Below are 13,799 nucleotides of genomic sequence, written 5' to 3'. Positions count from 1 at the left end.
TAACTAAAATATTCTTTATTGACTCAATATTGAATCGATTCAGAAAAAGTCAATCAAATTTTGAAAAATCGTGTTTATACCCAGCCCTAGTGCATTCCCTAAATATTATAGTGCTTATATATCTTGTATGAATCAAGAACAGTTGTAAATGCACTGTCAGACAGTTACTGTGGTATTTTACATAGTTGCTAGGGTGTTATTAGATGGCTGCTGCCAACTGAGGACCTGCTAACTAGGTAACAGGTAGTTGCTTTGGTGTTATGTGGTTCCTGAAAGGGTTGTTAAGGTGTTGCTAGTGACATAATACAGGAGGTTAAATGTTAAATCCTGTATCTAAGAACTAAAGTTACATATAGGGCTTAGCCAGGATGTATTATTATTCAGCCAATAAACAACAATCTGATACTGGCTCAACAAGGATCCAGAAGCACAGCATAACACTATGTTCATGGTCCATGCCTCAACGGCCAAGCACAGAGACCTACAGATAAACCAGTAATGTGACAAGATACTACAATAGAAAATCCTCGCTTTTTTACTAGTATCAACCAACCAAAACATACTACTTCAGCACAATATGAGAATGCACTCTTTTACTTTAGAATTGTGAGAACACAGCATCTATACATATTGGTATTCATGTCTCTTCAATACATGCTACACATGGGACTGAAATCCACTACCTAACCACTGTAGCGGCCATTCGTCTACTCATCAAGAAATTTTAACAGTGTAATGGTTACTTTATTCAAATTAAAAAACTATTTTTTTGCTGATTTTGTGTTGATCCACGGAGACCTCCAATGTTCAAGAACTCCAGCTCTTTGTCTAGATCCTTGGACCTCCGCAAAAACATCACAAGTTTGGTCTCTTTGTAATGGTAGATGATGCACTTTTATATTAACTCTGGATGAAGCTGTGTACTCTAGATCCAGTAATGACAAAGTGTAAGATTTTAATAATAATAATAATAAAAAAAAAAATTAATACATTTAAAATATATACTTTCATCTGTAATAACATGTAGTAATACAAATGTAGTAATAATAATACATATCAGTTTGTCTAAAGCTTTTACTGAACAATAACAGTATGAATGATCAGGATACTTTTAGTCCAATGTATATATTAATGTTTACATTTAGAAACTCTTATTTGTAAACAACACACTATTATTATCAGTGGCACAGTGCAATCAGTTTAAAACATATATATTTTGCCTAAACTAATGTTGATTTTGTTTTGTTCAGTCCCTGGGGCTACCAGTGATACTAGAAGAGGTATGTTGGTTTACACATATTACAAACAGCATATTAGTAAAACTTAAACATTGTTTTGGCCACTTTACACAGTTCTGTAAGTTTGACATGTTGTTTAGAGGTTATAATATATATTAGTTTACTTTTTTCTCTGTTTAGAATGTGCATTGTAGCCCTCAATCACCACAATCTGAAGAGGAGCTATTTTGTTTGTGCAGACAGCCAAACAACCCATCTGAGCCATATGCACAATGCAGTAAATGCAAGGACTGGTTTCACCCCTGGGGTGTTGGTTTCAAAAGTATAGTGGACCTCGAATGCATTTCCCCATGGTTCTGTCCCAAATGTACCACCAAGAAAGAAGAGAGAAAACCATTGCCAAGGAAACAACTGGCTTTCGATATAACAGTTTCAGATACTGAGTTGGATGAAGAAGAAAAAAAAGAAAGAGATGAAATGTTGCATGTATCTTCAGAATCTCCAGAGTGCCCATCTGAATTTACAGTAACCATATCAAAAGAAGAATGGAGCAAAATAAAGCCAAACATGAAAAGAGGGTACAGTGTCCTTGGAGATGGATGGACAGATATTATGTCCTCTAAAATTAGCCAGGTCAGTAACTGTGTGCTGTCTTTTACATATAATCGAGTCAAGTCGATGATGTCCAGAAAAACGTCTTCCCCTTTTTGGCATGGAAAAGCCAAATGTAAATTTCCCTGTTGTGCTTTGTATAAGATGTCTATTTGTGAAGCACCAGCAGGAAACGAAGATGTTGAGGTTACTGTGCAAGTGTCTGGCCAGATAGACCATTCACAAGGTACCACATTCAGCAGACATGTGAGAAAGCCTCTGAGACAAAAACTTAAACAGGAGTTGGGAGAATTTTCACCCATGCATTTACACACCAAGAAACTGGCAGCAGCATCAGAGGAAAAGCTTGCTAGTGGCAACCTTACTGATGTGCCTTCACTGACAGTGATTCAAAAAATATCCAGTGAGAAAAACCTGGACAACAGACTGGACTGTAATCCCTACCTGGAATGTCTGAGAATTCAACAAAATCAAGATGAGAAGGAACCACCCACACCCCTCAAACATCATTACATACAGTGTGCATCAATGTCACCATTCATCACACATATGTATTTGATTTCTCAACTTCAGCTTGTCAGGAACCTTCAAAAAAACAAGAAGCTCTTCCTTTACCTTGATGCCACTGGTACAGTAGTTTCAAAGCCAAAATACTGCAACAGCAATATTCTGTATTATGCTTTGTGTACCCCAACGACATCGACTACCAGAACTACAGTTGCAGTAGCAGAAATGCTGTCATCAGACCAAAGTACGCCAACAATACACCACTGGCTATCTTGCTTTGTCAGAGATCTTTAAGTCTCACCTGCAACCCCAAAAAATTGAGACAGATTACAGCTGGGCAATTATCCATGCATCAATTCAAGCTTTCTGTCAGTGCAGCATTCTAGACTATCTCAAAAGATGCGAAAGTGTCTGTGAAGGTCAGGACTGCAGTTTCACAGTTCTTCACATATGTTCTAGACACATAATAAAACTCATGTGCACTAAAGTAGCAAAAGTGAAGTGCTCAAAGTCAACCAAAAACTTGTTCCTGTACTCATTTGCTCTGCTACAAAACTCAACAACATTAGAAGAGGTACATACATTGATGACATACATTTGTGATGTTTTCTGCACAAAAGAGGAAAGCTTCTGTCAGGAGAGCCTTAAAGACCTTCAGAACATGATCAAGTCACAAGCAGTCCCTGTCAATGTGGAGTCTGCACTGAAGACAACCAAAAAGTTGGAAGACGGAAACACCTTGGCAAACCCATCCTCCAAAACAATTGCTCAACAGTCTCCATTTTCAAAGATGTTCGAGTATGTTTTCTTTGAAACAAAGGAAAGTAAAGAGCAATGTGTTTCAGGTGCTCCATCAAATCCTCATTGGTGTCCAGCTGTAGTGGACATTCTGAAACCCTACATGGCAATCCTGCCACTCTGGACAGGTGTCATGCTCAAGCATTTAGGCCAGACAAGAGACACCAATACTCAAGCTGAAAACTGGTTCCGTACCACAAAAAGAATTGTCCTTCATAATCGACTTCACAGACGACCTGGTGACTTCCTGCAAGTTATGCACGAGTTTGTTTCTGGCCGAATGCGTGGTGTTATCCTGACCAAAATTCGGGGTATGAAAAAGGAACCAAATGAGAGTCTTCTAAGTGCACCAGGAAGTGTAGAAGAAAAATGGCGCAAGAGAAAGACCAAAAAAAAAAAAATCTAAATACTACAATCCACCAAAGGCCTGCTCATCCAGCCCAACTACCAGCTACAGCTCCCCTCCATGGTCAGGACATGGCAACCTTGAACGTCAGGCAATAAAAATGGTCAATACATGTACAATAGACAACCTTCTGTACATACTTCACTTGATCATGAAAAAAAGAGTGTCCATTCTAAATGAGATTGAACTGGCACAATCAAAGGATCACTGGCTCAAGACTTTACTAGAGGTCCATCGACTATTTTCGGCTAAAGAATGGTTCCAGGGGAAATTGGCATGGCTGAAAAACTTTCCACGTTTGAAAGGAAAATCTGTATGGGACACTTTTGGCACTGAGAATGACTTCATTGTCAGTCGTCTCGATTATGTGCAGAAGACTGAGTGGATTTTAAAATGTGATGCAAACGACTGTCCACTCCTTTCTCTCACAAAAACTGACAGGACTGTAGATGTGTGGTGAGTACATTTGGCTTTTTTTTGTTAAAGATACTTTTTTGTTACACAAATATAGTGACACTTTATATTGACAATAATGAAATTATCAACAGGTGTGAAGACCTTTCAGAACTGCAGCACAGACTAGATGATTGGTCGTGTCCCAGGTCAATGTCATGTCAGAGAAAGAGGTAACGCCTTTTAGTAGCTGTTTATGCACAGACAAATGACAAGAAACTAAGAAATTATTATGTATGAAAACTACATATGTAGAATTATCTAACGTGTATACATTACAATTGAAATTGTAAGTTTATATAAACCCTAACACTAATACAATTTGTTAGCAGCAAAGCTAAGATCTGCAAGGGGACCAGAACATCCTCACCGCGACAATTTGTGAATGGTACACCAGCATTCATCATGGTAGCCATTGACTCAACAGTGCAGAGCACAAATGAGCCAAAAATGCAGCCAACAGCTTTGCCATTAACCCTGCAGATTCTTGGACAAAGGTAATTATGTTCGGGCAACCTATAAGAATATTTATGGTCAATTCCACTGAATTAGTGCCATTTGCTTGTTGAAACTCTTGAAAAATAAAAACACATATTGAACTACTGAAAATATGTATTAGTCAATCTCTCACAGCTTTACTTAATATTTTACAAGGTTTTAAACTCGTGGATGGTTACATTTTTTAAATTCCTGTCACAAAATCTTGTGAAATTTAAAAAGCATGTTTAAATGCAATTCCACTAATTCCTTACATTTTTTTTGCAAAATAAATCACTATATATGCATGCACTTTGTATATTTCTAAACGATGCAAAGTCATTTTTATTATATCAAGAAGGCCCATGCCTGAAATTGATCATTGACATTTACTATCATGCGATTTATTAAAGTGTTACTGGCACGTATTCCTGTTACTGGTACTCCTACTTTTTATGTTTTGAGTATTAAAAAAAAAACAATAATATGTAAGAATTAATTAAGGTAACAGGACAGAGCATTGAGATTGAGCTCCTTAGTCATCGTTAAAATAAGATAAAATATACAGAAAAACTAATGAAGGAACTTAATTTTGGTCTTCCCATGATCTTCAGAAGAATCAGCTAATGTCACGTCCTGTTGTAGATGTAACTTCCTATTGTAGAATGTTCCAAATTACTCAGATGGGGTAATGTGTTACACTCACAGGAATGAGTACAAACCCAGGGACACATCTAAAAAGTGTATTTTACCTTAAATATTATGGAACAAAATGGTAAAAAAAAAAAATAAATAAATAAATAAATATATATATATATATATATATATATATATATATATATATATATATATATATATATATATATATATATATATAATGAAAATAATATTTTTACAGAATATACAGGATTTACATTTACAGAAATGGCACCTATTTGGCGGAATATGCCTTATACCGATGAATATGCCTTGTACTATTTAAAGCATTCCCCAAATGGAAATCTTGTCTATGAAACGAAGCAACACAGCGTAAGAAAATTACATTTGATTTATTTTATTATTTAATTAACAGCTATGAAACTGCAGCAGTTACCTACCATTTGATGGACGCAAATCATTTTGTGTGCTTTCATCGGCTCAGCACTGAATCTGACTGGCACTTCTATGATGGCATTGAGGAAATGAAGAACCCCAGCTGTGGAGACAGACTTGCTACACCTGAAGTCTTTAAGACAGTCTTCTCTCAACGCAGCTCTGTAGGGCATATTGTGCTAATGAAGGTATTTGTTTATTAAAAATAAATTAAAAGGCACTGATGCATAATAAGACTGACATTCGTTCGTTTTGCCAATATGGTGTAATTAAATGTTAATGAATGTAACATGAGCTCTATCTAATTTTACATACGATAAACTGCAGTTTGGGAATTATAAGGTAATTTTGCCAAGTATTATTGTAATGGCGTTGTTTTTCTCTTGGGTACAGGACATTACAGAGGATACAAACGAAAACACAGATACAATGGTAAGAAATAAGAAAATAAAAACATATTTTTTTTAGAATATCTTCATAGCATTATTAAGTTTAATATTTGCAATTTGGTTGATAAATATTAAAGGTAAAGATATGTTTAAAATTTGTATTAAAATAAAAAAAAACATTTAATCATTATTAATAAATTAATAATAAATTATAATGTCAGCCATGATCTGAATAGAAATGGTGAATGTGTATCAAATAATAGTATATGATTATTATTTTTACATTTTCCTATAGACTGGACCTGGAGAGAAGTCTGAACTGGAACACCTTGGAAACATGGTAACACTAAAATCTTTAAAATTTTTGTATAGAGACATTTACCGTATTTTTCGGACTATAAGGCGCACCGTATTATAAGACGCACTATCAGAGAACGCCTATTTTCTGGTATTTTTCCATACATAGGGCACATCGCATTATAAGGCGCGTTAAGTGACACTAGAAAGGGTGCCTATATCAAAGTGAACAGGGGTGGCGCCATGTTTCCCTTCCCCCACGGGGGGGTGTCTTGCCGGTGGAGCGTCTCAGTATACAAGTCTACCTCTTTCAAAGTCAAACGAGTGCTGGATATTAATCTACACAGATTCCTCTCCTGAAAACTGTTTATTTGGGTGAGTAACGTGCTTCAGTTTATTTACAGTAAGCTTAGATTTCCAGATGTCCACTAAGGCTTGCTGCACCAGCGTTAGCATAGCTATCCGCTAGCACGCTAGCTAGTCCCCTAAACTAGTAAAGTTAACCCAAACTTAAACGACAGCGTTACACTGAGTAATCCTGCGTGTTCTGGTAAGACAGTGAGATATTAGCTAGCGATTCGTCCCCCGTAGCTTGTTTTAACACGGTAAACAAGCAGATTACAGGCTGATAAAACTCACCTCTGAGAGAGTTAGCGCTTAGCATCTAGCTAATGCTAGCCAGGCAAAGCAGCACAGACTTACAGGCTGATAACTCACCTCTGAACGGTGAAGGCTTAGCGATTAGCATCTAACTCTAATAATACTGCTCCAGCAGTATTAAAAGTACTAAATTTAGAAAATACTGATCTCTGAACAGTGAAAAAGCTAGCTAGCTTAGCGGTTAGCATCTAGCTAATGCTATTACTGCTCCAGCCACGGAGCTGCACGGCTCTGCACGGAGTGTGTGTTTACTTTAGATAATTTAGATAATACTGATCTCTGAACAGTGAATAAGCTAGCTAATGCTATTGCTGCTCCAGCCACGGAGCTGCACGGCTCTGCACGGAGTGTGTGTTTACTTTAGATAATTTAGATAATACTGATCTCTGAACAGTGAATAAGCTAGCTAATGCTATTGCTGCTCAGCCTCGGAGCTGCACGGCTCTGGACTCTGTATAGCACTGAAACTCTCTATAACGCTGCACGGAGTGTGTGTTTACTGCTCCTTACAACCTGACGGGTAAAATCCATACAAAAGGCGCACCGTATTATAAGACGCACTGTCAATTTTTGTGAAAATTAAAAGTTTTTAAGTGCGCCTTATAGTCCGAAAAATACGGTAATTTGGCAATTGTAATAGCAGAGCTTTTCTTATACTAATATTAAAAACTTATTTGGTGTTTTTATTTATTTAAATATAATGATATTATAATGCACACAGAAACAACACAACTGTACAAAGTTTACAAAGTAGTTTAATTGTTTTTTAAATGCAAATGCATAGAATACTTCCATTTTTTTTAACAGGAAAACAAAATCATCCATGACATGCCAAAAGTCCACAAATGGGTGAAAGACCACGCAAAGCTGTTCAATTCTGCTGTTATTGCACCACAGTTTCTTACAATGGAAAAGGAAGAAGCTGAATCTGCACTGGAGCAGTTGAATTCCCTCAGCATTGAGACAGATCCTGACAAAAAAGAGGAAATGATATATCCTTTCACATTTATTTGCAATGATGCACAGGATATGAAAACTCTCCTGTCAGAAATTGTGGACAAGAGAAATCTGCGAGTTTTTTGCATGTCACAGTCAAGTTGAAGCAAGAGTGTTTTTTTTTTCTTATTTACCCTTTGATGCGCAACATATGCACACCCACTCTAATGCACAACATGGGTCAAAAATGACCCATTGTTTTCTATGGAACTTAATGTATGGATTAGTGTTATTTTTCTATGATATATCTTAGTATCCAGTATCCAATGTACAGGGGTTGGACAATGAAGCTGAAACACCTGGTTGTAGAGCACAATAATTTATTGTGGTTACGGACAGTTCTGGTGGAAACAGGAGAGTTGAGGTGCACATTGAATTCTGTGTGATTTGATTTGGTTAGCACCCGAACATCCCTTTCAGACAGCTTCCTCTTACAGTATCCACAGTTAATCCTGTTGGATGTGGTTGGTGCTTCTTGGTGTTATGCTGACATTACCCAAATTGGGACAAAACCCAATTTAACAATTTGTCCTCTTTAGAACTCTGGTATGTCACACATAATGTTGTTTGCATTGCAATATTTAGAGTAAAACTGTGCTCTTACTCTGATAATTGAACCTTCACACTCTGCTCTTACTGGTGCAATTAATGAAGATTGAACACCAGGCTGCTCCAATTTAGTCATGAAACCTCCAACACTAAAATGACAGGTGTTTCAGTTTCATTGTCCAACCCCTGTATTTCTCAATTAACATGTTTATAATCATAGTGCATCCTTATTTTATATATTTTTTTCCTTTTTTGAACAAAATACCTATTTTTTATCACTACCGCAATAATGCACAACATGGGTCAATAAGGACCCACATTCATTTTCTGTTATGAGTCATGTCTGGCTGAGGTTTTCTTTAGCACTAAATTTAAAAACATTACTTTATGAAGACGCTTTCCTGTTTTAACATCAGTTTTACACACAGAGGTCAGACACAATCCAAATTTTCTATTTCACAGCTCAGCACTGCTCAGCACAGCTCTTGTCTCACAACTCAGTGCTGCTATTAATTATTTTAACATAACTTTAGAAAATTTCTGATGACATTTAATAATTATTTAGTATTTGCAGCATGTTTCTTATTGTGACACACACACACACACACACACACACAGGGTAGTTTACAGGGTGGTTAAGTGGGTAGACCCAAATGCAGACACCATAGGCAGGGTTTAATTGAAGCATTGTAAATATAATGTTACCAGCAATTATTATTACCTAGCTGTTGAGTACTCTGTATTAGTTAGCTAAATCTACTGCATAACTTTTAGTTATAAGTACTGTACTTAGATAATTACATTGGTGCTTTTATTTAGAAAAGTAGATAACTTAAAAAATCTAAATTGTGATACAGGGTATTCCTTTTTCTTTCAAAGCATTTTATTTATTATTATTATTATTATTATTATTATTATTATTATTATTATTATTATTATTATTGTTATAGTCATGGCCGAAAGTGTTGGCAGCCCTGAATTCTTTCCAGCAAATGAAGTGTTTCTCCCAGAAAATTATTGAAATTACATGTTTTTTTATATACATGTTTATGTTGTTTGTGTGTATTAGAACAACACAAAAAACAGAGGGGAAAAAAGGCAAATTTGACATAATTTTACACAAAGCTTGGAAAAAATTATTGGCACCCTCAATTTAATATTTGTTTGCATAACCTTTGGAAAAAATATCTGAAATCAATCGCTTCCTATAACCATCAACAAGCTTCTTACACCTTTCAACTGGAATTTGGAACCACTCTTCTTTTGCAAACTGCTCCAAGTCTCTCATATTTGAAGGGTGCCTTCTCCCAACAGCAATTTTAAGATATCTCCACAGGTATTTAATGAGATTTAGATCCAGACTCATTGCTGGCCACTTTAGAACTCTCCAGCGCTTTGTTTCCATCCATTTTTGGGTGCTTTTTGAAGTATGTTTGGGGTCATTGTCCTGCTGGAAGACCCATGACCTATTGAGTCAACTTCTCTCTTTTTTATCTGGTTTCAGGTGTGATTTTTAAATTGCCCACACCTGTTACTTATCACAGGTGAGTTTGAATGAGCATCACATGCTTGAAACAAAGTTATTTACCCTCAATTTTGGAAAGGTGCCAATAATTGTGTCTGGCCCAATTTTTTAATTTTGTGTAAAATTATGTCAAATTTGCCTCCCCCCCCCCCCTCTGTTTTTGTGTTGTCCTAATACACACAAACAACATAAACACGTGTATAACAAAACATGTGTAAATGCAGTAATTTCCTGGGAGAAATACTTCATTTACTGGAAAAAATTAAGGGGTGCAAACACTTTCGGCCATGACTGTATATATCTGTGTATAAAAGTCAGAATCTTGGTCATTTATTTATAAACTCTACAAATGGTTTACAGTTTTATGTGTCTACTGAATGTTTGAAATTGTTGTACTATATAAACCTTTACTATTTATTTGGTTTAAGGAGTTTATTCTTTAAATAAATTAAATACTTCATGTTATTGTCCCTAGGAATATCATTATCACAAAAATACCATTTTTGCTAAAAGGCCTACCAATGTACTTAGCTAAGCTAGTACAATAGTTAAATAAGTACAGTAGATTTAAATAACTAAAATAGAATATGAACAGCTAATAGCTAATAATAATTACTTATAACTTTCTAACAGGTAATGTACTCACTCTCAAGGTAACCTAAACCTATTTAATATTATGTACAGTTATCTTTTACTACAGATATCACATATTTTATAAGGTAATGTTATTGGAAAACAGTACAGAGTTGTGAGACTAGATCTGTGCTGAGCTGTGAAATAGTAAATATGGGTCATGTCTGACCCGTATGTGTAAATCTGATGTATAAATACAAAAGCTTATTCATAAAGTAATAAAGGAAAATAAAAATGAAGATTTGTGCTAAAGAAACACTCAGCCATACTTGAAGTTCCATAGAAAACAAATGTGGGTCATTTTTGACCCATTTGTGCATTAGAGGAGTAGTGATACCAAAAAACGTTTTATTCAAAACGTAAAAAAGGAAAAAAAAAATAAGGGTGTACTATGATTTAAAACAAGTTAATTGAGGAATCCTGTGGATATTGAATGACTGAATTAATTTATTGCTAATATGTATCATAGAAACACTCAGCCATACATGACTTACCATAGAAAATGAATGCGGGTCATTTTTGACTCATGTTGCACATAAGAAGGGTAGTGATACAAAACAGGTTTTTTTTTCAAAAGGTTAAATATATATATATGTGTTTGCAATAAGAATAACATTTTTGACCAAAATTTTATGAATTTTGGACCCATTTAATTAATGTATTTTTAATATTTAAATTTTGTTTAGTACTTAAAAAGATTTGTACACTAAACCGTCAAACATTACAGTTCAGTTATTTTTTATACAAGTTTACATTTATTTTACCCAAGATATGTCTGTGTAAGTCACTTCCTTGTTATCCTGCTGGTGTAATGTATATTTTTTGTTATCTTTATCCATCTAACCTTTAATGCTTCAAGAGATGGACCCCTCTCTTAGACCACTAGCAGGCAAAAGTGGTATATTGAATATTCTTTTCATTTTAATACTACTCCTCTTTTTCAACAAGGAAAAAGGGTTACACTGCTCAATACAACAATCCTGTTTTTCTTTTTCAGCCATTGATGCCCACTGGAGTGTCAGATACTTTAAACCTACCCTTTAATGTTTGTCAACAAGCTCCATGCACTCAAGCATCTGTCCCTCAACATCACTATTTACTTCATGAAACATCTAATGACCTTGTGAAAACCCTTGCAGAGGCAATCACAGCAACAGGATTCCTATTTCAGAACCCTGTGTTTTTTCAGGAGACCCTCTTAGATATAATGACTGGAAGCTGTCTTTTCAGACATTAATTGAATGTAAGAACCTACCAACGTGGCCACACGCCTCACAAATGTCGCAGACTTATGGAAAGACCAGTTGAAGAGAGGGTGAAGTTTGTGCAGTTAGAGAAGTTGTGCTTCGGCTGCCTTAACAGTGGTCATAACTCCAAAAACTGCACTTCTAGAAGTGTATGTGACAAATGTGAAAGGCTTCACCCAACATGCCTACATCAAGATAGAGAAAAATGCGATCAAGTACAAAGAACAAGGAACAAAGAACAATGTAAAAATCAAGAGCAGTCAAGGGAAAACCAAGAACATACAGATGGAAACATTTATGCAAGATGCAACAGAAAAAATGATGCAAACTGAGTTGTTCAAGAAATAAACAATTCTTATACTTCATCAATCATTCCAGTATATGTGTCACCTCTAGCAGAACCAGAGAAAGAGATTTTAGTGTATGCTTTGCTTGACACTCAGAGCGACACTACTTTCATCTTGGAGGACATAACAAAATCACTGAATGCAAAAAAGAACCTGTTAGGCTCAAGATTTCCACAATAACATCCAAAATCATGATTGTGACCAGCCACAAGCTGAATGGACTTCAAGTAAGAGGCATCAGGTCTGACATGAAAATCAACCTTCCTACAATCTATACCAGAAGCTACATACCCACAAATAGATCTCACATTCCCTCCTGTGAAATTGCAAAGAACTGGCCCCACTTGGAACACCTTGTAGATAAAATGTCTCCTAAACTTGACTGCGAGGTAGGATTGTTAACTGGCTATAATTGTCCTCTGGCATTACTTCCCAGAGAAGTTCTTAGTGGTGAAGAAAGTCAACCATTTGCACAAAAATCTGTGTTGGGTTGGATCATCATTGGCTGCAACACTTCTGATAATTACTATGAAGACAAAATCAGAGTTAGTCATCGAATCATCATGTGGCAGATCCTACCAGCTGTTGGCCATCTTGCAAAGGTATATCTGAAGTCTACTTTGTGTGTAGAAACAAAGTCAAGGAAATAGTCATGCCAGCATACATAATGAAGGTCTTTGAGTCAGATTTTATAGAAAAGGATAGTGAAGAAGTCACAATGTCACAGGATGATCAATGTTTTTTGGCAAAGTTAAGGAAAGGCATCAAACAAAAAGCGGATGGTCACTTTGAAATGCCATTGCCTTTTAAAGAAGAGAGACCGAGTTTGCCAAATAACAGAGCTTATGCAGAACATCGATTCAAATGTCTGGAGAAACGGCTAAAAAAGGATGAAAAGTACTGTGAGGATTACATGGCCTTCATGAAATAGAAGATTTCAGAATACATCTCTTAATGAGCATCTACTGACTGGCTCTGACCTCACAAATACTCTGGTAGAAGTCTTGTGTCGTATTCGGAAAGGACAAGTAGCCATCATGTATGATGTGGAACGTATGTTCCATCAATTCCATGTTGCTCCAAAGGATCAAGACTATCTTGGGTTCCTGTGGTGGGAAAACAATAACATGGAAACATCACCATCAGTGTTTCGCATAAAGGTTCACCTGTTCTGATCTCTCTCCTGGATCTGCAAACTTCGGGCATAAACATCTTGCTGCACAAGGCGAAGAAAGTTTGCTGAATCTACGATGACGTTTATAAAATGTAATTTTGATGATGGTTTGGCAAATGCAGTATTCTACGCTATGAGCTGCATCATATGCTAGCGTGTTGGGGTACGGAGAAAGTTCATACCACAAGTCTTTGAAACAAAAGAAAGATGTGAATGTGAACCAGTCTACAAGGTTCTATAGGTTAAATCCGTTTACTGATGACAATGATTATAAGGGTCATAGGAAGACTGAACCAATCAGCACTTCATCCTCATGTCAAACATCCCGCCATTCTTCCAAAAGGGCACCATGTGTCACACCTACTCATAAAGCTTTTCCTCGAAAAGGTGCATCATCAA

At 36.1% G+C, this 13,799-nt stretch overlaps 3 protein-coding genes across 4 annotated transcripts in view; 1 reads left to right on the top strand and 2 right to left on the bottom strand.

Moving 5' to 3' along the window:
* The window catches only part of LOC125801290 (zinc finger protein 239-like), a 311,844-nt gene that overhangs the window by 26,170 nt on the left and 271,875 nt on the right, over window positions 1–13,799 (bottom strand). The gene's annotated exons all lie outside the window — the stretch shown is intronic.
* The window catches only part of LOC125801376 (zinc finger protein 239-like), a 311,842-nt gene that overhangs the window by 26,170 nt on the left and 271,873 nt on the right, over window positions 1–13,799 (bottom strand). The window lies entirely within an intron of this gene.
* Window positions 3,571–8,125, top strand: LOC111189336 (uncharacterized). Its single transcript, XM_049477666.1, has 7 exons — window positions 3,571–4,017; window positions 4,110–4,187; window positions 4,347–4,511; window positions 5,564–5,771; window positions 5,977–6,015; window positions 6,268–6,312; window positions 7,737–8,125. Exons 1-7 carry the CDS (start codon window positions 3,662–3,664, stop codon window positions 8,028–8,030), a joined length of 1,185 nt encoding a protein of 394 aa, XP_049333623.1. The 5' UTR covers window positions 3,571–3,661; the 3' UTR covers window positions 8,031–8,125.

This window comes from Astyanax mexicanus, chromosome 4 (assembly GCF_023375975.1).
Source record: "Astyanax mexicanus isolate ESR-SI-001 chromosome 4, AstMex3_surface, whole genome shotgun sequence".
Lineage (NCBI taxonomy): Eukaryota > Metazoa > Chordata > Actinopteri > Characiformes > Acestrorhamphidae > Astyanax > Astyanax mexicanus.
The sequence above is the reverse complement of the archived record's forward strand: the minus strand, read 5'-3'. Positions and strand labels throughout refer to the sequence as shown.